At 19.4% G+C, this 23,274-nt stretch overlaps 4 protein-coding genes across 4 annotated transcripts; 2 read left to right on the top strand and 2 right to left on the bottom strand.

Annotated features, from left to right (window-relative positions):
• Nucleotides 1-344: 344 nt before the first annotated feature.
• Nucleotides 345-3,593, top strand: PBANKA_1342100 (conserved Plasmodium protein, unknown function; the record flags this gene model as incomplete). The annotated part of the gene is made up of 1 exon (XM_034567039.1): nucleotides 345-3,593. The coding sequence occupies one exon, from the start codon at nucleotides 345-347 to the stop codon at nucleotides 3,591-3,593; it is 3,249 nt and encodes a 1,082-aa protein (XP_034423577.1).
• A 572-nt stretch (nucleotides 3,594-4,165) lies between these two features.
• PBANKA_1342000 (Qa-SNARE protein, putative) lies at nucleotides 4,166-5,416 on the top strand (the record flags this gene model as incomplete). Its single annotated transcript, XM_034567038.1, has 1 exon — nucleotides 4,166-5,416. The coding sequence occupies one exon, from the start codon at nucleotides 4,166-4,168 to the stop codon at nucleotides 5,414-5,416; it is 1,251 nt and encodes a 416-aa protein (XP_034423576.1).
• A 708-nt stretch (nucleotides 5,417-6,124) lies between these two features.
• PBANKA_1341900 (conserved Apicomplexan protein, unknown function) lies at nucleotides 6,125-7,642 on the bottom strand (the record flags this gene model as incomplete). The annotated part of the gene is made up of 1 exon (XM_034567037.1): nucleotides 6,125-7,642. The coding sequence occupies one exon, from the start codon at nucleotides 7,640-7,642 to the stop codon at nucleotides 6,125-6,127; it is 1,518 nt and encodes a 505-aa protein (XP_034423575.1).
• Nucleotides 7,643-9,876: 2,234 nt separating this feature from the next.
• On the bottom strand, nucleotides 9,877-22,135 carry PBANKA_1341800 (conserved Plasmodium protein, unknown function; the record flags this gene model as incomplete). Its single annotated transcript, XM_034567036.1, has 3 exons — nucleotides 9,877-10,217; nucleotides 10,340-22,023; nucleotides 22,131-22,135. 3 exons carry the CDS (start codon nucleotides 22,133-22,135, stop codon nucleotides 9,877-9,879), a joined length of 12,030 nt encoding a protein of 4,009 aa, XP_034423574.1.
• Nucleotides 22,136-23,274: the final 1,139 nt, after the last annotated feature.

Raw genomic sequence — 23,274 nt, 5'->3', positions numbered from 1 at the left:
TAGAAGTTTGTGGATAATAAATATATTTGATTAATAAAGTAAAAAAAGATGAACTTTTTATTTTGCATTCTTTAAATTTTTTAAGTACCTACTATTAATGATATATAATATTTTCATAAGTAATTTTCAATCAATTTATATTTTTTTGTTACCTTTCTATTTCTATTGCATATTTTTCATTACCTTGTTTTTACAATTTCTCTTTTTATTTAATATTACTTATTTTTGAACAATATTAATTAAAAAAATTAAATGGGTACATTATCATGAATTATGTTTTATTCAAATTATAATATATTATGAACTAAAATAAATATATATATTTTTTTTCCTTTTTTGATATAATGGTTGTAAGCTTATTATGTGAAATCCAGGAGGAATATTTATATGCAAAAATTGATGAATTAAAAAATTTGAAAAAAATAAAGACGAATGATTTAGCAACTGATTATTTAATATTTTTTTCATTATGTGTAAACAAAATTGTTGAAAAAAATGATGAATACAAAACATTAACACATATAGAAAAGGAAAAAAAAACAAAGGAATTAATAGCAAATAATATAGAAAATATTAAAAAGAAATTAAAAGAAAAAAAAAAAGAAAATGAAGGAACTAATTTAAAAAGGGAAGATATAAATTATCAAAAAACTTTATATACACAAAATGAACAAAAAAATGATATACCTATTACCTTAAATAAATATGAAAAGTCAAATTTGGGAAAAATTTGTAATGACCTTACATGTATATTATACTTTTGTATATCCCTATTAATTCAAAATTTGAGAATATATACAAAATATAAAAAAACCAAAATATATGATACATATAATTTGATAATACAAAAAGACAATAATGAAGAAAAAAAAAATATTATTAATTATGTTGAATCAAACAATGAAAAGAATGAAAAAAAAGTTTTGAGCGATATTGTAATTAATTTTTTTGAATTAAATCTATTGTATATATCTTTTTGTTTTTATAATATATATTTATTAAATAATAATGATATATATTATCTATATGTAAGTTTGATTTTATTTTTAAAAATTTTTTATCATTTTAAAAATAAAAAAATTACTCACAAAATTTGTATTAATAACAAAAAAATATATATAAAATATGATTTATGTGTAGAAAATTTATTATTTAAAATTTGTGATAAAATTGGGGTGATACAAAGAAAACAAAAAAATATTTATGAAAGTTTATTTTTTTTAACTTACAGTTTTATATTCTATAAGCATTTAAACAAAAGTAATATCAACAATTTTGAAAAAAATGAAGAATGTAATACAATTGATATGGAAATAATCAATGTTGTTCAAAATATAAATGATATATTTTTACAATTAAACTTTTTTACAGCATCAACTTTTTTTGTTTTAAAAATCATTGATATGCATTTGTCTTGTCTAAGAAATGAAATAAAAAACATTTTAATTGAACAAAGTGTGATATATGAAAATAAGGATGAAAAAATATTACAAACAATTAATAATAAAAATGATGAATCCTATTATTTGGATAGTGAAGAAAACGAAAATATAAATTTTTATATTTTAAATGGCAATGTAATATTAAACAAAAAAAGAAATGAATCAATATCTTTTGACGAAAAATTAAAAAAAATAATAGATATGTGTATTTCAATTTTTAATAATATTGTTGAATGTAGCTATATATTCTTAGATTTACATTTATTATCGATATATGAACATTTAATTAATGTATCTTTTTGTATGATTAAAGATGTTTATAAATTATTTCATATATTAAAAAAAGAAAAAGAGAAAAATATAATAGTAGAATATAAGTATATGATTTATCGAAATTTTTTAGAAATGTATATCATATATTTAAAATATAATTATTTGAATTATTCTCAAACTTGTACATCAATAGATATATATAAACATGTAAATTATATACATAAAAAAAAAGATAAAATTAAAAATTATATTTTTTCCTTATTAAAAACTTATGCTACTAATAACACAAAAGAAATAAATAATTTAGAATTTCAAGACAATACACATGAAAAAAAAACAAATACACAAAATATAACAAAAAATGTAGATATAAAAAAAATTACAACAAAAGCTTATTTTGATAATAATAATAATATTTTAATTTATGATAGCATTCAAAAAATAGAGAAAAATATAATATGCTTGGAAAATGTTATACACATAAATGCTGAGGAAATAACTAAAGGGATGCAATCATGCCTATTTTCTGAAAAACAATTTCCAAAACGAAACAAATATGATTTCGATATAATTTCTTTTATTATAACAGATGAAAATATTATATATAAATTTATATGTGAACAAATTTTAAAGAAAAATAATTTAAATTTTGAAAAGGATGAAAACAAATATGACGATTTTGAATTTTCAGATTTATATGAAAAAATGTCCTTTTCAAAAACATTTTGCGAAAATGTAAAAAAAATTGACGAAACAACGGAAGAAATATTTCATTTAATAAAAAATGAACAAATTAGAAGAAATGAAAAAAAATATTTTGATGATAAAAATAAATCATCTATTATTCCCTCCACATTTATTAATATCGATACAAATTATGTAGAAGAATTTTTGAACATTTTTCAATTTAATAAAATAAAATTAAATAATTTGAAACTTGATGTCTGTAATTTTTGTAATTCAAAATATAACAATTTGGCTATTAATAAAATGAAAAATAATTATAAAAAATTCACAAAGCATAGGAATGATCGAAAATATGAAAATTTTCTATCATTGTCATTTTTGCAAAATAAAAATATAGATGGAAAAAAAAAACAAAAAGATTGGATAGATTATTCTGAGGATATACATTATTTATGCTACAACCATAAGGAAATAGAATTTTTATTTAAAAAAATAAAAAAATATATAAAAAAATGTTTCGAATATTACTCTTTATTTAATCAGACAACTTTACATTTGGACATTTTAATAAATTCAAGTGAAGCTTATTTTTATTATAATTTTTTTACAAAATCTTTTGATGAATGTATAAAGAATTATATGGATATTTTATATTCATTTAGTTATCCATTAAAATATATAGAACATAAACAATATTTATTTTATAAAAGAGATCTAGCTTTAAAATGCGCTTTACTATTAAAAGACGTTTATATATGTAAAAAATGGAATATCATCATTGATAATATTTATTTCAATTCAGATAATAAAGATAATAAAAATTTAAATTTTGATGATAATATTTCTGGCAATTTAACAAAAGACCAAAAACAAATAATATTACAAGTAATACAATATTATTATTTTTTTTTAAAAACATATGAAATTGAAAAAGAAACAACAAATGAAATTATTTTTGAAAATGATGACGAAAAAAAATCCTATTTTGATATTTATTTTTATGTGTGTAAAACACTATCAACAGTAGACGATAAAAATTTTATAACCCAGGCAATAAATAATTATCAATATTTGCTAAATTATTCTTTAAAAAATAAAATGTATCATGATGAACAATACAATGAATATATGAAAAACTTTTGCAAAAAATCTATTTATATGTTGGGAATTAAATTAAATGAAATTGCTTAACCTTTTAAACTATACCGTCATTATTGGAAGTGTGCGAACATCATTTCCCTGAAAATGTGTGGGATACATTATTCGTGTGCTATACTAAGTTTTTCTTTTTTCTTCGTTTTTCTCCGTTTAAAACAACCGTTTGCATATTTTGATATACATACATACGTATATACCCGTGTATTTTGCAGTTGTTGCTGGGCCACTGCTTAAATATTTAACGAGTATAATAAAACGCCTGTTTCCATTGTATACTGTTCATAAAATTGCATTACATATATTAATAATTTTCCAAGCGCTGTTTATTATTTATTTTATTATTTATTTTTTTTTTTTTATTTATTTTATTTTTTTTTTTATTCCATTATTATTTTTTTTTTATTAATGTTAATAAAAAAAGGAACATATTATGATTTGTTCATATTATATTTATAACTTTGTTTCGTTTTAGCTATTTTTGTATGATGAAAAAAAAAAACGAAATTTGTAATAGCTTTTTAACTTAAAAAAAAAATATATATTTACCATTTTTTTTTGTTTTGGTGATTTACGATTTTAGTGAAATATGGAGATTTTTAGCTAACATGGACCGGTATAATGATTTCATATATTTATGTAAAAAATATGACAATAATGTAAACTTTATAAGAAGGGATATAAAATGTAAAGACAATTTTTTGGTTAAAAGCAGTGAAATATATACCAAAATATTTAGTAATCGCGATTATATAGATAATAGCACTTTAAAAACATATGGCTTATTATTTGTAAGTAGTAAATATGAGGAAATTACCAAAAAAAGCCGGGTTAAAAATAAAGATAATTTATCATATTCAATAAATAGAATATCAAATGAGATTAAAAATTTACAGCCAAAAACAGATATACACAAATATGTTTTGAATTGCTTAACAAATCTGTTAAGTATATTTGTTGATATTCTTAATAAATATGAGCAAAATTTAAGTAGCTATCATGTGAAATTAAATAAATATACGAATTTTTATTTTTATGATACCAACAATATTAAATGCAATTTAAGTTATTTAAATACATTAAATAATTATATATATTCTTCCCACGCCTCTGATACACAATTAAAAAAAAATGGAAATGATGATTTCGATGAAAACTTTAAAATTAGTTCTCTGAATGTAAACACTTCCCAAGGCATGGGTTATAAAGAGACGGAAAAAATTTTAAACTATGATAAAAAATATACTAATGATATAAATTATTTAAATAAAGATCAAAATATAAAAAAGGATGTAAATTATTATGATCGTAACAATGTATTTTCAAAGCCTGAAAAAAATCCATCATATAATAAAGAACCCACAAATAACATTTTCGAACACAATTTAAAGACAAATTTAATTAAAAACATTGATAATAATGATAATATGAATAACAATTTGCGTAACAGAAAAAAGAACCAGATAATATATAACACGTTCATTTTAGAGGAAGAAGAAAAAGAAAAAAAAAAAAATGAAAATCAATTTAATGAGGGATATGAATTAAACAATAACCAGAAATTAGAATTCAAAAAATTTGTAGATTTGTTTGAAAAGGAAGAAAATACATATATAATGGAAACTAAAAATAAAATAGCTAAAATAAATAATTTAATGAATATATTTGTAAATAAAATATATGAACAAAATGAAAATTTAAAAATGATTGAGCATATAGTAGAAGAAAGTATAGAAAATGTTTCTAAAGGGAATACATATTTAACTAAAATAAAAAATAAAAAAAGCATGAACTCGCTTATATTTTTTATTCTAATATTTACATCTGTTTTTTTGTTTATATTTGATTTTTTTCGATAAGGTGCAAGCTATTAATTCTTACTTATTTATATTTACACATTATTTGGAAATATATTTAATCTTACAAAATATAATTTGTATATTTTTTATTATCCCCAAAAACCTGCACATATCTGTGCTAATCTTTTTTAACGTTTTAACTTTTTAACTTATATATATTAATGATAGTATGACACTATTTTATTTGCCATGTTCCTTATCCCACATTAATGGGAAATAAAAAAAAACATGTGCAAGTATCATGTTTTCCAGCAAACAAAACTTGATTTTCTACAGAAAAAATATAATAATTTTTTATTTTTAAAATAGTTTAAAAAATTATGAAAAGCAACATGAATTTTTTTATTTAAATGCTTATGAATATATATATATACAAAAAAAAGGATTGGGAAAAAATTTGCAAATGCTAATATTATACTATCTTATATATTTTTTTTTTAAGTGTGGATTTATTAGTGGAAATAAATATATTTTATATTTTTATGAACATGTAATATAATAATACACACTTTTATATTAAAAAAAGGGATAAAATATTTTACTTAATAAAACATTAAATTTTTTATGTATATTTTTATTATAAGAATAATGTGATAGCCTATGTTTATTAATTTCTCCCAATTTAAGATTTACATATGATAGTATGCAAAGCTTTTCAGGGTTATATGGAAACATATGTGTGTGCTTTTTATAGTTCATTTTATTGGTTCATTTTTTTTGGATAAATTCATTTTTAATTTCATCAGCTGTGAATAAATGAGTATTATATATTCGTTTCATTTTTTTAATGATTGGTGTAAATTTATCATCTTTATTTTTTCGCTTTGGAGCATTGTCATTTGAAAATATTTTGTTTGTAGATTTTAATTTATACTCTTTTAAAATGTTATCTAAATTTGGAAGGGTAATATTATCCCATAAATTTTTGATATCATTTGTAATTGAATACCTTTCATTTTCTATATGTTGATATGAAAGGGGGAAAAATATATATCCTTTTAAATTATAAAAGCAATTATCACATTTACTTTTTGAATATATATCACAAAAGGTTGGTAAATTTTTGCATTTTAATTTCCCTCTTAAATGACTATTGTTTGATCGTATGCAACGTATTTTTTTTTCATATAATAATGTATTTACCCATTTGTATATTTCTTTATTTGTATTAATTAAATCATCGTTAATTTCATAACCATATAAAAAACCATGTTTATTAATTTTATTTAATAGTGCTGTTATATTTGTAATATCTGTATACGGGTTTATATAACAAATTCTTTTTTCATTTAAATCTATTTTGATTTGTTTTGATGAAGCTAAATAACTTAACAAAGAATTGTTGTTTATATCTACACCTTTAAATCCAAAATTAATTAGCATGTTTTCTACATGAAAAAAAGATATACCCTTATTTGCAACATTTGAATTATTACTAATATGATTGTTATAATGTGATTTTAATATGGTTAATATTTTATGATATAGAAAAGAATATGGTATTAATTCATTTTTATAATAAATTTTTAAATTGTTTGATGGTATTTGTTTACTATTTTTTAAAAGTAAACTAACATTACTATTACTTTGACTATTAATAATATTTCCACTATTATTATATAATATATCACTCGTATTCATATTTTCCCCATTATGTAAAATACTACTTAATCCATCATTAATACTTATATTATCGTTAATACTTGATTTCTCAAATGTATACATATCAGTTTTACCATTTATTTTACTTTTATAATTATTTATATTAGAACTAAAAAAAGAATGATGTTCAGTATTATTTCCGCTATTTATGTTGCTAACATTACTTGGACTATTACCAATACTTATAACATTCCCATTATTTACACCATTTAAATTTGAGTTTAAATTATTATCATTTTTTAAAAAATATGACTCGTTAATAATATTATTTCGTTGTGTGTTAATATTATTTTTATTAAGGCTTGAGCTAGCCAAATTTATTTTTATATTTTTTGTTGAATTTTTAAAATTAATTTTTTCCACTGTACTTCGATTACCAACCTGGCTCCCACTAGTATTATTGCTAGTTTGTCTGTTTCCACTACTACTAATAGCACTTGATTTTTGTGTAGTAGTTGTCTCGTTTTCGTTATCTTTTCGTAAATTTAAATTGATAACATTTTTTTTATCTCCATAATTTAATTTAAATTTCATATTCATTTTTTTGTTTTCGGTATTATGCATTGTACACTTATGCAAAATATTAAAAACAAAATTCAGGAACCATGTACAGTATATTTATGCATATATTCATATATGAGATATAATAACAAATTTATAAATATGTGCAGTTGTGTCTTAAATAATAATATATTTTTTATAATAATTATTCATTTTTAATTATAATAACGTTATACATACAAATTGTTCAAATTATATTGTAAAGATTGTGTAATTTTTTAAAACGTTATTTGCATAACCATAACCATGTATATATATATATTTACATGGATACGTACATGCGTGCTTTATATAAATGTTATATAGCTTCGGTGTCGCTAGCAAATAATTATTCGTTTTCTAGAAAATAAAAATGTATATATAATTGAAAATATTTTCTTCGTGGGTCTTTTAATAATTTGTTCTTAATTTATTTTTATACATAACAAATGAAAATCCATAAAGACGTGCTTGTGATTTTTTTTTGTAATTATATCTAAAACTGTGATATACAAACAAATTGGAATATACAAAGGTAGATATAAGTTTTGTGTATATACAACGATCCATATATAATTATAATTAACTAATTACAAGGATGTTTACATTTGTTTTGTTCAAATTGATAATGAAAATATACTGAGGTACATATAATACTGGAAAAAACAAAATGTAATAGTTTGTGAAGCAGGAAAATAAATCATTTATTTTTTCGTGTAAAAAAATTTAATGAGATTTAAAGCAAAGGGAGGTACATACAAGTACATGTTATATGATTTTGTTTGTTTAGTTTATTTTTATACACAAAAGAAAATATATATTTGATTCCCTTTTGATATTATTATGTATACATGGGAAGTATGAAATATATATCTGATAATATTATATGAGATACTTCAAATTATTAGCTTTTCGTTTTTATATTGTTTTTTCTTTATATATACTATAACAAAATTGTAATATGTAAAATTTTCATTTTTTTGTTTTATAAATTTATTGATTTTGTACTAATTACATTAAAATTAATTAAAAAAAAAATATAAATAAATCAACGGAGGGTCTTGAAGTTGTTAAAAATATATAAAGTAATTAAAATAATCATGGGAACACTTGAAAATATGAAAGCATAAATAGAAAAGTAAAAATTCAGTTTTATAATAAATATATATTACCATTTCAATTTTAATAAATGCAAATTCAAGGCGCAGTTTCCTTAAATTTTTTTTTTGTAAGAAAATTTTTAATGAAAAAAAAACTAAGAGAGTTTGCGTATATTAAATCAATATAATTATATATATATATATATACATACTATACATATGGATTTATTTGCTTAACAATCACTATATTTTAGTTAAAAAGAAAAGAGAAAGAAACAAACAATATAAGCGAGAATTAACGAAATACAATTTTTATTTTATAAAAAAATATGATGCTATTTAAGTTAAAACAAAACATAGCTTAAGGGGGGAAATAAGGAATTAAAAAAAATATATATTATTTTCCTCAATATTTTTACTGCGTGAAAAAAACACATATTTATTTATAATACTTGTGCTATTTATATTGTTAAATTTTATGCGTTTTGTTTTTCCATCAAAAAATTGGATATTCAAAATTCTGATAAAATTTTGAATGCAATATTTGCTATATACTATACATTTACACACAATTATATCAAATTGCCAAAGGAAAGATATAGTCAGTCTTATATTCCAAATTCCCCGAAAAAAAGGGCAGTAAAAATACGAGGGGGTATAGAATTGTGTGCAAGTTTTTATTTTCATATATCTTAAATTTTGTAAGTTATATTAAAAAGTTTTCGAAAAAAAAATGTTTGATTATAAATGGCCAAATAAAAAACACCTTTGTATAACTTCCATGCAATATGTTATAAAATTTTATTATTTTTTTATAAAAATTTGGAAAATAATTTAAAATAAAAAATATTATTATTGGTTGCTATATTTTTTTGTTTCACTAAATTAATTAAATCAAAAAATAAAAGTAATAAGATAATTAGTAAATTCTATATTGTTTAGAAATTAAACAAAAAAAATGGATATAATAATTTATTTGCCAAAAGACTAAAGAATATATTCACAAAAAAAATATATTAAATGTTTATACATGTAATGCATATATATATATATATATATATATATATATATATATACTAACAATAGTAAATAAATGTTCAGTATTTTAAATAACTAACTGGGATATACAATTTTTATAAGTACATAAATATGCATACCCTATATAGGTTGCCAATTCCCCCCTACTCTTGTTATTTTATTTTTTTTAAGCATAATATTTAAAATTGCTAAAACCTCAGGTTGTGATGCAGTTTTTAATTTCATTTCTTGTAAAGTTTTATTTAAATTATTTACAATCAAAAAAAGTGGAGTTGATATATTTTTTCCTGGTTCAGACATCATTTTATTCATTCGGTTTTTTGTTATTTTTAATATTTCACTTTCATAAAATTCATAAGACCCTTCCAAATTTAAATTATCAAATGTCTTCCTTCTTTTTATTTCCTTTTCTTCATCATCATCTGTAGCAACGTCATCTAAGAAGTAATCCACGGGCTCGTCTAAAAATGAGAAAAAAAAATGTGGAAAAAATGAAAAAAAAATGAGAAAATTTTCTATTATTTTCATGAGGAAGCGGATAAAAATGAATAGACATGTGTGTAGACACAAATGATGATATTACTGATTCCATTTGTGTTGCCTAGTATTAAATCATTATCTATGTCTATTTTATCCTTATCCATACTACTTCTACTAATATACGGAACTAAGTTATTAACTAATATATTTTGATCATTTGAAAGCTTGTTTATTTTATTTAATTTATTAATATTTTTTTCATCTTTCTTTATTTTTTCATTGTTTTTAACAATTTTGCCTATTTTTATATGTAATCTATTTATATGCCCTTTTTCTTTACTTCCTTTTATTTTTCTATTTATAAAATACTCATTACTCTCATTTCGGTTACTATTCATATAATATTTATTGAAAATACTAGTACTATTTTCACTTTTTTTTTTGTTATAAATATTTTTTATATCTATCATATTAATATTTTCAACATCATCATTATCAAAATTTTTATTTATATTATGAATATCAATTTTATTTTCATTATTTTGCGACGAAATATAATCATTAAGACATGTATCATTTGTAAGTAAGGATACAAGTTGCTCTTTTTCAATTATACAATTTTCGTTTATTTTAAAAGAGTTATTACTAAAACTATGAATTGTATGATTATTCATTTTTTTTGTTTCTATTATTATTGAATTACCATTTTCTTCGCCTTGTATTATATCATGAGGATATACGTTATTGTCTTTTGTTTGGATATGATTGTTAAATGAATCGGTTTTCCATGTTTGTAACTGTGTTTCCACTTTTATAGATTTTTGATTTGGGTCTGATATATTTTTGATTTTATTTTCATCCAGATTTGTATCAAAATCAATTATACAATAAACTGTAAATTGTGTAGTTTTGTTATTTTGTTTGTTCATAACTTTGAATGTGTTTTTTTGTAAAAATTTATCACGATTTAATTTTTTTACCATTTCTTTGATATATTTTTCTGAGAATTGAGTATTTTGAATTAAATATTCTTCAGTAAAAAACATCTTTATATATATATCATTAATATTTTGTATATTTTTTATTTTTTCAATTTCTTTTTCTTGAAAATCTTTTAAAAATTTTAAATTGTAGTAAATATTTTCCCTTGAAATTTGTTTATTTATTGGGTTTTTATTTTTGAAAAGTAGCATCTTATTTCCATCATTATTATTATTGTTATTATTGCCACATTTTACACCCCAATCTTTTGAGTTAAAACATTTATTCATTTTTTCAATTTTAACTTCGTCTACAAATTCCCCATTTTTGTTTTCCTCCACATTTGTTATAGAATATTCTTCTTTTTTATTTTTCTCCAAATCTTTTATTTCAATTATTTTGTTTTTTTTTAAAAAATTATTTTCTGTAATACTTAAGAACATATGCTCGTTTTTTTCTGTATTTTTTCCATTTTCTAGTTTTATTAATTGACAATCTTTTGTGTTTTTTTTCGTTTTATTATATATGAAACTTGTTTCTATTTTTTCTGCACCTTCTGTCGTTTCCCATTCTTGCCCCGTTTGGAACTTATCTCGTTTTTTTTTTGTGGGTGCATTAAAACTTTGATGATTTTGAATAATATGAAAATCGTACAAAATTATATTATCATTGATAATTATATGAAGTGTCTTATTTTCTTTATGTTTATAATTTGAAGATATAAATATGTAATCGTAATTATATCTTATATTATTATGTCTTTTTTCATTGTTACTTTCTTTTTTTGTATTTTTTAAAAATAAGGTATTTTTATATACATCAATGGCATTATTTTCTATATTAGATAAAAATAAAAAAAATAAGCCATCAGGTAATTTAAATGTGTACATATAATCATTAATATTTAAATCTATATAACATAAATCATATAAAAAAATTAAATATTTATCTACATTGTATTTTTGATATATATTATTAATTATATTTAAGTAATTTTGCACACATTCAGGTATTATATGTGTTAGTGTTTGATCTTCTTTTAAAGATTCAAATTTCCAATATTCAGGATTTAATATTGTCATTGAAATTTGTATGGGCAAATCATAAAAAAATATTTTTAATGCATTGTTATAGTATGAATCATTTTGACTTTCAATAATATTTATACTATTATTATAATTTATTTCTTTAATTTTATTTAATCTTGAACTATTCAATTTTACAAAACTCCATTCTGGGCATACATTTTTATAATATTTAGGTTTTGGGTTAGAAAAGTTTGGTGGCATTATGCTCATATCTAAATATGGATCTTTTGTTTTATCATTTTTTTCATTTATTAAAATATATTTATTTATATATGCCAAATTTAAATTATAGTTTTCAAACATATCTAATAATATATTTCTCATATGTGTAAGCAAAGAAAAATTAAAATAATTTTCAAAATATTCTATAATAAATAAATTTCTTTTAAATATGTGAATATCGTTAATATTTTTTTTTCGGGTTCTATCTTCTTCATCATCACTACTTAGACTATTTTCTGTATAAAAAAAATTATCATCTACTAATTTGAATATATTATTTACTTGGTTTAAATTGGAATTAAATTCTATACTACCATTTTTATTTGTATTATATGAGTTCATATATCTGCCATTATTTTCTGTATTTATACTTCTAGAAATATTTCGAATGTTTGAATTTTTTTCTTCTTCAGGCTTTTCCATACCTACTAATCTAATATTACTCATATTTTTTTTTTCTGGAATAATTAAATCATCTAATTCGTTTTTCTTTCCATTATAAGATATGAGCATGTTTTCATTTTGCATATTATCATATATAGGAATGTAATTGTTACATTTTCCACTATTATTTATGTATGGGTATTTTTCAATTTCCATATATATGAGATCTGGGGGGTGTTTATCATTGATTTTGAAATTAAAAAATTTGATATATTTATTTATTTCCACTTTTTTATCTTTTATAGAATTGAAACTATCAAATGTGGTAAATTTGTTTAAAAACATATAGTTATAATAATAAAAATCGTATACTAAATAATTGTCTTTTTTTCTTAAATTTTTATATTTTTTTCGAATATATTTTTCAAAATAATATGTATTGATGTAAAAATAAGGATTAATATATGTTTCACAAATATAGTTATAATATTTATATAAAAAAAAATCTAATCCACCAACTATACTAATATATAATGGCATATACATGACTGCAGTTTTCTTTTTTTTTTCTTTTTTTTCTTTTCTTTTATATTTTTTTATTTTTCGTCTTTTTTTATTATTAAACTCATGGTATGATTTATATTTTATAAAACAAAAAGAATTATCCTTTTTATTCGAATTTAAAAAATTATAAAAATAATCATTTTTTTTATTATTGTTACAAATACTTTCTTCACTACTACTATAATTATCATTGTTTTTATGATTACATGTAGGGTCGTTAGTTTTGTCTTTATTTATATTATCATATAATGAATAATCGTTTGTTTCATAATATTTTATTTCTTCATTTTGCTTTATTCCTTTTAAATCTATAGTACTTAAACGAGATAGTAGTTTACCAGAATTATCAATATTTATATCATTCATATCAAAAACAAATTTATCTTTATTGTTGGAACTATTTGTAGAATAATAAGATAAAGTATCAGATGTGTAGTTACTTAAGGATGAATCGCTACTTTCATATTTATCATGACATTTATTATAATATAAAAGTCCATAATTATTAACATTGACCATGCTTATCTGTTTGTCTATTTTTTCATTTTTATTATATTGAATAAATATATTATTTATAAAATCATCAGAACTATAATCTCCAAATTTTTTATTTTTTAACATGTTTTTTTTGTTTTTATCATGTTTTTTATTATGAATATTTTCATTTGTATTTTTTTCCCATTTTATTTGCATATCATTTGAAAAGATAAAATGATTGCCTTCATATTTGCCTTTTGACATAGCTAATGGTACTTTGTTTTTTTTAATTTTTTCAAAAATATTTTTTTTTTTTTCTTCTTCATATTGCTTATAATTTTGATTTTTTATATTTTTAATTTTAAATATATTTCCATTACTTGAACTATTAGTATCACTAGAATAAATATTTTTGCATTTTAAAAATACTTTTTTAATTATTTCATAATTGAAATGTGAAAAGTTTTTTTTTTTGGGGTTTCGGTTTTTTTTTCGATTTTTTCGATTATTATTATGTTGTATACCTGTTAAAGGAAAAGCATTTACCCACTTGTTAAGCATATCATTTTTATTATTATCATTATCACTCATGTTTTTGCTTTCTTCTTGTCTTTTACCATTATATATACACTCGTTGTTTTTATCATAAAATGTAGAACTATTATCAAAATTTTCATGAATAGTTTTCTTATTGTATGCCCTGTCTTTATTGTTATATAAGGATTTAGTAGCTTTTTTATTTCGTGCAGAAGTTATAATATGATTTAATATATCAAGTATAATTCTTTTATCGTTAAAATATACATTCAAATATTTTTTTAAAAATAATTTATTTTCAAATTTGGTGTCTTGATATATAAAAAGAAAGATTTTATTAAAAATTTGAGAAAAAAAATCCGGAAAATTTTGTAAATATTTTTGGAGTAATTTAAACAATTTTCGAATTTGTTTATTTTTTATTTTTATTATTCTTGTAATTTTTATCAAATTAAATATTATATAAATAATTTGTTCACAATTTATACTATTCGTATTATTACTATTTTTAGTAAATAAGCTTTCTATTAATGAATAGTATATATTTTTATATATATATATATCTGATATATTTGCTTGTTTTTGTTCAAAATCAAATAAATGAATTAAATAATATGCAAATTTGATATCTTCTAATCCAGTTTTATTAACTTTACAACTTGTTAATGAATTAATAATACATTTTTTTTTTTTGTCTAATATTCCATTTAATTGGGTTCGTAATATATCAAGTATTAATTTGATTCTTTCCATCAATTTATTACTACATATATCATTTATATTATTCAATGTATTAGATTCAGAATAAATAAAATCTTTATTTTTTTCTACATCCTCTTTAATAAGTTCATAATTTTTTAAACAACAAATATTTTTTTCGCAATATTTCATAGAATTAATCAAATTTATTTTTGATAAAAATAAAGAACTGTTATAATTTTCAAAATCACTTTCTACAAGATTAATACTAATATTAGAATAATTATACAAAACATTCTTATATTTTATATTTTTAAATATATTGCTTATTGAAATATCCGTTTTAATATTTTCATTTTCTTCATCATATGCGTTGATTGGCATGTATGTTTTATTGTTATCTCTTAAAAAATTGTCAAAAAAATTATTATCACAATTAGAAACTGAATTAATATCATAAACTTTTTCTAAATCTTTATTATTTTGAGTATCTTCATTTTGGACAAACAAATAAAGTTGTGATTTATTTTCGTCTATATATTTTGCACTATTTAAAAAGGAATAATTATAATCTAAATATAAATTTAAAAACTGTACAAAATTAGTAGAAAATGTTTGATAACTATTTTTCACTTTTTTATCACTTCGAAGCTTTAAATATATTTCATCTACACATGGAATAGATAAAACATTTTTTTCTTTTCTTTTTAATATCCATAAATAGTTATTTCTATGACTTAATTCGTTGTCTAAATATATGTAGCTTTCTTTTATATTTTCTATATCTTCACTAAAACTTTTTTCATAATAATTTTCTTTATTTTTGTTTTTATTATTACTATCTTTCATATAAGCATTATTTCCTTCATTTGTTTGATTATGTCCTTTTAATAATATATCATTAAAATTGTTAAAAATATTGAAATTGTTAAAATTTGTTAAATTAATAAAATTTCCATCTCTAATTCCAAGTATAATATCTAAATAGGAATAAAAATAAAAAAGGAAGCAAATCAAAATATTTGATAAATTACTATTATTATTTTTTGAAGAAAAAAATTTTTCTTGAATTTCCTTCAATTTTTCAATATACAAATTTTTAACAATATCTTGAATAATGTGATGTAAATTTAAACATTTAAATATATCAGAAATAACACATAAATGGATATATTTTAAAGGAATTTTGTTAAATATTTTTACATTATTAAATATATTTATTAGGTTTTTTCTCTGATTTTTTTGTCGAATTTTTTGTAATCGTTCTATATGCCTTTCATCATATTTTTTATTTTGTTTATTATAATATTTATCATCACAATTTTTATTTTGGAATGAAGGTGCCCTAAAATTTTGAATCTTATAATTATTATTTTGAGAATATAAACTCATTTTTTTATTAACATTAACATTTTGTTTATCTAATGTGGATATAATTTCTTGGTTAAATATTTCTTTGTATATATTTGGTTCAATATTATCATTACAATTTTTCGTTTTATATTTATTATGACATTCTTGATATATTTCAGATTTATCAACTCCCTTTTCTTTTTGATCAAAATAAATATTGTTATTAGTTCTATGATTATTTGAAATATCTTTAATATAATAGCTTTGAAAATCTTCATTTTTTGTATACACATTTAAGATAGGATATCCATAGATATAATTTAAAATAGAATTTTTAAATGAATATTCAGATTTATTATTAATATAATGAAAAAAAATAAAATTATTATTTAAATTAATAATATCATAACTATTTAATTCATAATTTGTACTATTATCAAATGTGTTAAATATATAAGGAAAAACATATTTATTATCATCTATAAATTTTATAATATATTTTTTAACTTTTTTTATCATTATATTTGTGTTATCATTATAAAAATTTGTTGACATTAAATTTTCATCATAATCTAATTTCCTTTTTCTAGTTCTTTTTTTCTTATCTATTGTTATAAATAATTTTAAATTATCATATTTTTTTAAAGATTTTTGTTTAATTATTTCATAAATATGTGAAAATTGTTCAAAATATTCTTCATCATCTTTTGTCTTATTAACATGCTTGCATTTGTTTTTATTCCATTTTATAATAGATTCTGGTGTTTCTGTTATTGTTATTATATTTTTTTTTTTTTTTTTAATCATTTTGTGAAAAACAGTTTTTAAATATATTATATCTCTACAATTAGATAAACTACAAAAAAATGAATTTAAAGATAAGTCGTTAATATTATATTCATCCAATTGATCATTGTTATTTATATAAAAAGAGTTGGTTGTATTTTCTATTTGATAATTACTATATCTTTTTTTTTTTATATTATTTTTATATGAAATGCCTTCTGATGGTATTTCTTTCTGTATATGCACATTATTTTTATCATCATTATCCATATTTGAATAATCCAATTTTGTTGAATCAAATGTTGTGATATATTTTAAAAAAACAATTACATCTTTTGATAAGCTAGCTAAATCTAATCCAAACTTTTGTAAATATTTTTTTTTTTTTTTTAAAAAGGATATTTTTTTTTCAATGTCACCATTAGCATCATGACTCCATTCCCATGTATATAATTTATTCATTATATTTTTTTTTATTATTTTATTTTGATTATATTTTGCATATTTTATTATCATACTATATAATATTTGATATATAAATAAGCTGTTAGTAGAATTAGACAATTTGATATTATTTAATACCGTGCCAAATAGCCGTTTAATACTTATAATTTTTAAATTTATATTATTATTTATCAAATTTATATTTCTATTAATAAATTGTATTAAATCATTTTTTATAAATAATCTCAACTTTTTTGTAAAAATATAATTAATATAATGTTTTGAATATTTATTTTTATCTTTTATATTCATATTATCCAAGTCACTACCATTATTAAAATTATCATAACTACATAAAAAAAAATATTCATAAATTAAATCGTCATTTTTTTCATTATCTTGATTATTTATTTCCTTTCCAATTGATCTTTTACTATATATATTTTCTTCACTATAAATTCCAACACCATGTTCATTCTTTTCATCACATTTGCTATTAAATATGTTATAAAAACATACTTTGTGCTTTCGGTTTTTATTTTCATTATCTATTTTCGTGTAAGCAGAATCGTTTATGTTATTTGCATTTCCATCAGTATATTCAGAATGAATAGTGTTATTTGAAAAATAAAAATAAAAATATTCAAATAAAACAATAATATCATCAAAATATTTTTTTAAATATATATATAAATACTCCTTTAAAATATTTATATCATATGCTAAATAATTTGTTTTTCTCTTTTTTTTTTTATAATAATTTTGTAGATTAAAAAGGTTGTAAAGTAATTTTTTTTTTTTCCTTAATATATTTGTATCCAATTTAGAATGGCATTTTGTACAGGATTGTAACTTTGTATCATTGAATGAATGTGAAAAAGGGAATTCAATTCTTTCCAATTCTCTAAAGTTGTTTTTTTTAATATTTTTATTCGTATTCAAAAATAATAAAGAAGAATAATTGCTAGTATTAGACAATTTAATTTCTGAATTATTTGTTACATTATTTTCACATATATCTGTAAATATATCATTACCATTCATAGAATTTGGATTTATATTTCTATAATTACAGTTGTCATTTTCTTCGTTATTTAAATTTGTTTGATTTTGAGAATTCAAATAATTTTTATCAAATTCAAAAATATTTTCATGTGTAAAATATAAATGTATACCATCCTTTAATATTTCAAGTTTTTTCTTCATAAAATGTTCAACATCTTTATTCCCAAAAATATCAGATTGAGCACAATGACATATATTTGAATAATATATATTTAGATGCTCATTTATATTAGATACCATATTATACAAACTATTTCTAATTGTTATATCTTGATTTTTTAAATTTTTAAATAAGTCTACAAATTTATTATAATATATTTCAGAATTTTTCAATTTGCTTTTTTTAATTGCTTTTTTTCGTTCTTTAATTTTTTTAATAACTTTTTTATAAATCATATTTTTTCTTTTTATAATATTACAAATTTTGAGTTTAAGCTTTATCAAATTTAGTTTTTTTATAAATCCATTTTTGTGATATTCAATGGATAAGCTTACATCTTCCCCATTAACACAAACATTATCATTATGATAACTATGTTTTTTCTTGTTAATTTCTTTATCAAATTTTTTATTTCCACTTTCTTTAAAACTTGTATATATGTTATGTGCTACTTTAAAGTTTGTATATACTTTGTTTGCCAACTTTCGTAAATAGATATTTCTTTGTTTTCTTTTTATCTTTTTCATGGTTATCTTTATGAACACTTGCTTGAATTTATCGCCACCGTTTTTGTCGCCATTTGGATGTATTATATAATTATTATCTATGACATGGGGTTTAAAAAAACAATTTCCATATAATTTTATATTTATATCCCAAATTTTTTTACGGAATGCAACATATTTATTTAATGCTTTCGTTATATATATTCTTGATGGAATTTTTAATCTAATTTTTTTACTACTTTTTGATTGGTCTAATATATTTAAATAATTGTCTATATATTTATTTGAAAAAAATTCAAATTCATAAAAATTTAATGAATATAAAAGGAAATTTTTTTTTAAAATGTCCACATATTTATTATTAACATAGTTACTATGTTTTAACTCTTTTATTTTTTTGTCATATTTATTAAACACATTTATTATATAATTTAAATTATGCTTTCCCTTTAATATATTTTTATTTATTAAATAGTTAATTAATATTTTTATTTCTTTTAATATCTCTTTATATTTTTCGATTTTTAAGCGTTTGCAAATAGGCTCATAATTCGTATTATTATTATTGTCAAGGAATTTACACCGTTTTTGTTCTTCATCACATTTATTTTCTATAAACAATTTTAATAAAACAAAAACGGCAGAATCAAATTTTATATCTTTATGCGAAAGATTGTTAAAATAATTATTGACCTTAATTAGAAAATTATACTTTTTGTTATTTTTATGAACATTTGATGAATTGCAATTTGTGTATATTTTATCATTTTTTCCATTATTAATAATTCCATATGTTTTGTAGCAATTTATTTTTTTGCTATGATTTTGATCTGAATCTAAATCTTTTTTTTTTTGATAAATATCAAAATTATTGTTTTCAATATTATTCTGATCATTATATAAATATTTATTAATTTTTTCATATAAAGAAAAAATATAATAAGAATATAAATCTAAGTCTTCATATAGTATAGACATAATTTCGACAGAGAAATTTAATAAAAGATAAAAAGATGTGATTATTTTGAAAAATATATTATCATAATTACTTAAATATATTTGAATTTCATTAACATTATAATCTTTCATAGTATTATTAAACATGTCTTTAATGATGTATTTTTTTTCTAATTTTTTTTTTTCAAAAACCTGATCCGATGTAGTATTATTATGTGATATATTCCTTTTTATTTTGTAACAATTTTTTGTAATTTCATTTGTTTTTATATCTTTTTTGCATTTCGTTTTTTTTATAATTTGAATATATTCATAAATAGATTCATTATATTTTCTACTATTTACATTACTATCTATTTTATTATTTGTTTTTTTATTTATTTGCTTATAATCAAATTCAATTAAATTCCTCACATTTATTATATCCCAAAATTTTTTTATTTGCACATTTTTAAAATATTCTTCAATTTTACATTTTACTAAATTAATTAGATATAAATCAGTTACATTAGTGTTATATAATTCTGAGTCATATATATGATTTTCTTTTGATAATAGATTTTGTTTTTTGTCGTTTTTTTTTTTTTCCCATTTTGTCTTTACCTCATCAAAAAAATTTTGAATGAAATTGGGGTTATTCTTTTCTTTTAATTTCGTACTTTTGTTACTATTACTTATTAAGATATTATTGCAAATAGAATAAACATATTTGTTATCTGAAGAAATGAAATAAATATTTTTAAAAGCATCATAACTTTTGCTATGAAAAGTTATTTCTTCTAATTTTTTTATACATTCATTTACACTATATCTACTATTCTGATTGTAAATAAAAATATCTTGTTCGGAGTTTTCAGAGTTTTTTTTTAATTGATCTTTTTTTTTCATATGCTTTATTTTATTGTCATTATAAATACTTATTGCCAATTTTAATCTTTTACACCACATATATAAAATTTTAGGCAAAAATTCATTTTTATTTTTTCCTTTTTTATTATAATAGCATTTTTTGGGGGTATCACAATTTTTGGTTTGGCCTATAACATCATTATCATTATTTATTTTTTGTTTACATTCATAATTATTATTCTCTTTTAAAGTACAATTTTCACATGTATTATTATTATGAAAACTGAAATGAAATGGATATGCAATTTTATTAAAACACAAATAATAATTATTTATATTTTTACTAATATATTTGAAATGGAAAAACAAATTATATACATATATGTCTATTATTAAAATTATGTTTTTACTATTAATATAACTTTTATATTCATTATTGATATATGGCAAATTATTATCATCTATATCAACAATGTTTTCAATTATATGTGTGTATAAACCATAATCAATGAATGCTTCATTTTTTATTTTCGGATTTTTCACGTTGCTTTGATTCCTAGTATCTTTTAAATATAACTTAGGATACTCAGGTTCATTTTTTCTTTTTAAATAATTAGTGAAATCGTTTAATAGCCCATTTGATATATTTCCAGTTTGTCCGTTTTCGTCATTATAATGTAACTTTGTTTTATTCGTCTCATTCTGACCATTATCGCTATGCAAAAAGAAAAAAGAAATAAAAATGAAAAATGTAGTTAAAACTTCATCATGTATACAAGTGTGTTTGTGTGTGTATATTATTTTCTTTTGAATTGGAAATACCTCATTGTTAAGCATGGTATATGTTTTTTCTATGGAAGCCACTTTTATACTTATCCAAAATATGTGCTTATTCTTATTTTCGGATATTTACTGGGCTTGGTTTTTTTTCTTATTTTTTTTTACATATCATAAATTTCATTTGTTATATTTTTATATACTTATATTTTTTTTCGGAATTAATTTTAATTTTTTATTTCTTCTATACACCCTTTATTTCATAAAGCTTATATAAAATGTGAGGGAGAAAAAATAGGATAATACCCTAAAGTTTTTTGTTTTTTTTTTTTGCTAGTCCTTTTTCCATTATTTTATATAAGTTTTATGATTAGAATAGTATTAAATTTTTAATTTAAAAATGGAATATAATGAAAAAAATATACTTAATTTATAAGCTTTATTTATACGGATGCTTTTCTGACAGAGAAGAAAAACGAAAGCGTGATCATTTGGATAAATATAAATATAAATATAAATATAAATATAAATATAAATATAAATATAAATATAAATATATATATATATATAAATATAATATGCATAATAAATTGTGAAAGAATGATGCAAATCTGTTAATGTATTTTCTTTCTTACATAAGAATCGCACGAATTTTGTAAATAGTTTGTGCAATGCGCTTACTTAAAGTATGCCTATTAAAAAAAATATATATTACCAAAGATAATATCGTAATTTTTGCTTTACATATAAATTTGAATCAATAGATGAAGTTAAAATGAATGAAATATTGGAAATGTGTATGCACATAGGTATATTTATGTTTTTTGTGTGGGTTATACTTATTTTGAATCAAAAGGTCTATATATGGCAAAAAGTATTTATTTTGTTTATAATTTTTAAAATAACATTAAAATAATTTACAAAATAAGAAAAATTATGATAAATATTTTTCCATTTGGTAAGGTAAATAAAATAAATTAAACTTTTAAGATTTATCACATACTCGTTAACGTCTACGATATAAATGTGTGTTGGTATTATATATTTTATTTATATCAAGCGCACCATTATTATATGAAAAACATACGGTTATCTACAAAGATCAGGATTTTTTATAATTTCGAGAATAAATCATGAATTTCTCATATAGAATTTTTTATATATTAATAAAAACATAAAAATTAACAAT

The sequence above is a fragment of the Plasmodium berghei genome (genome assembly GCF_900002375.2).
Source record: "Plasmodium berghei ANKA genome assembly, chromosome: 13".
NCBI lineage: Eukaryota > Apicomplexa > Aconoidasida > Haemosporida > Plasmodiidae > Plasmodium > Plasmodium berghei.
The sequence above is the reverse complement of the archived record's forward strand: the minus strand, read 5'-3'. Positions and strand labels throughout refer to the sequence as shown.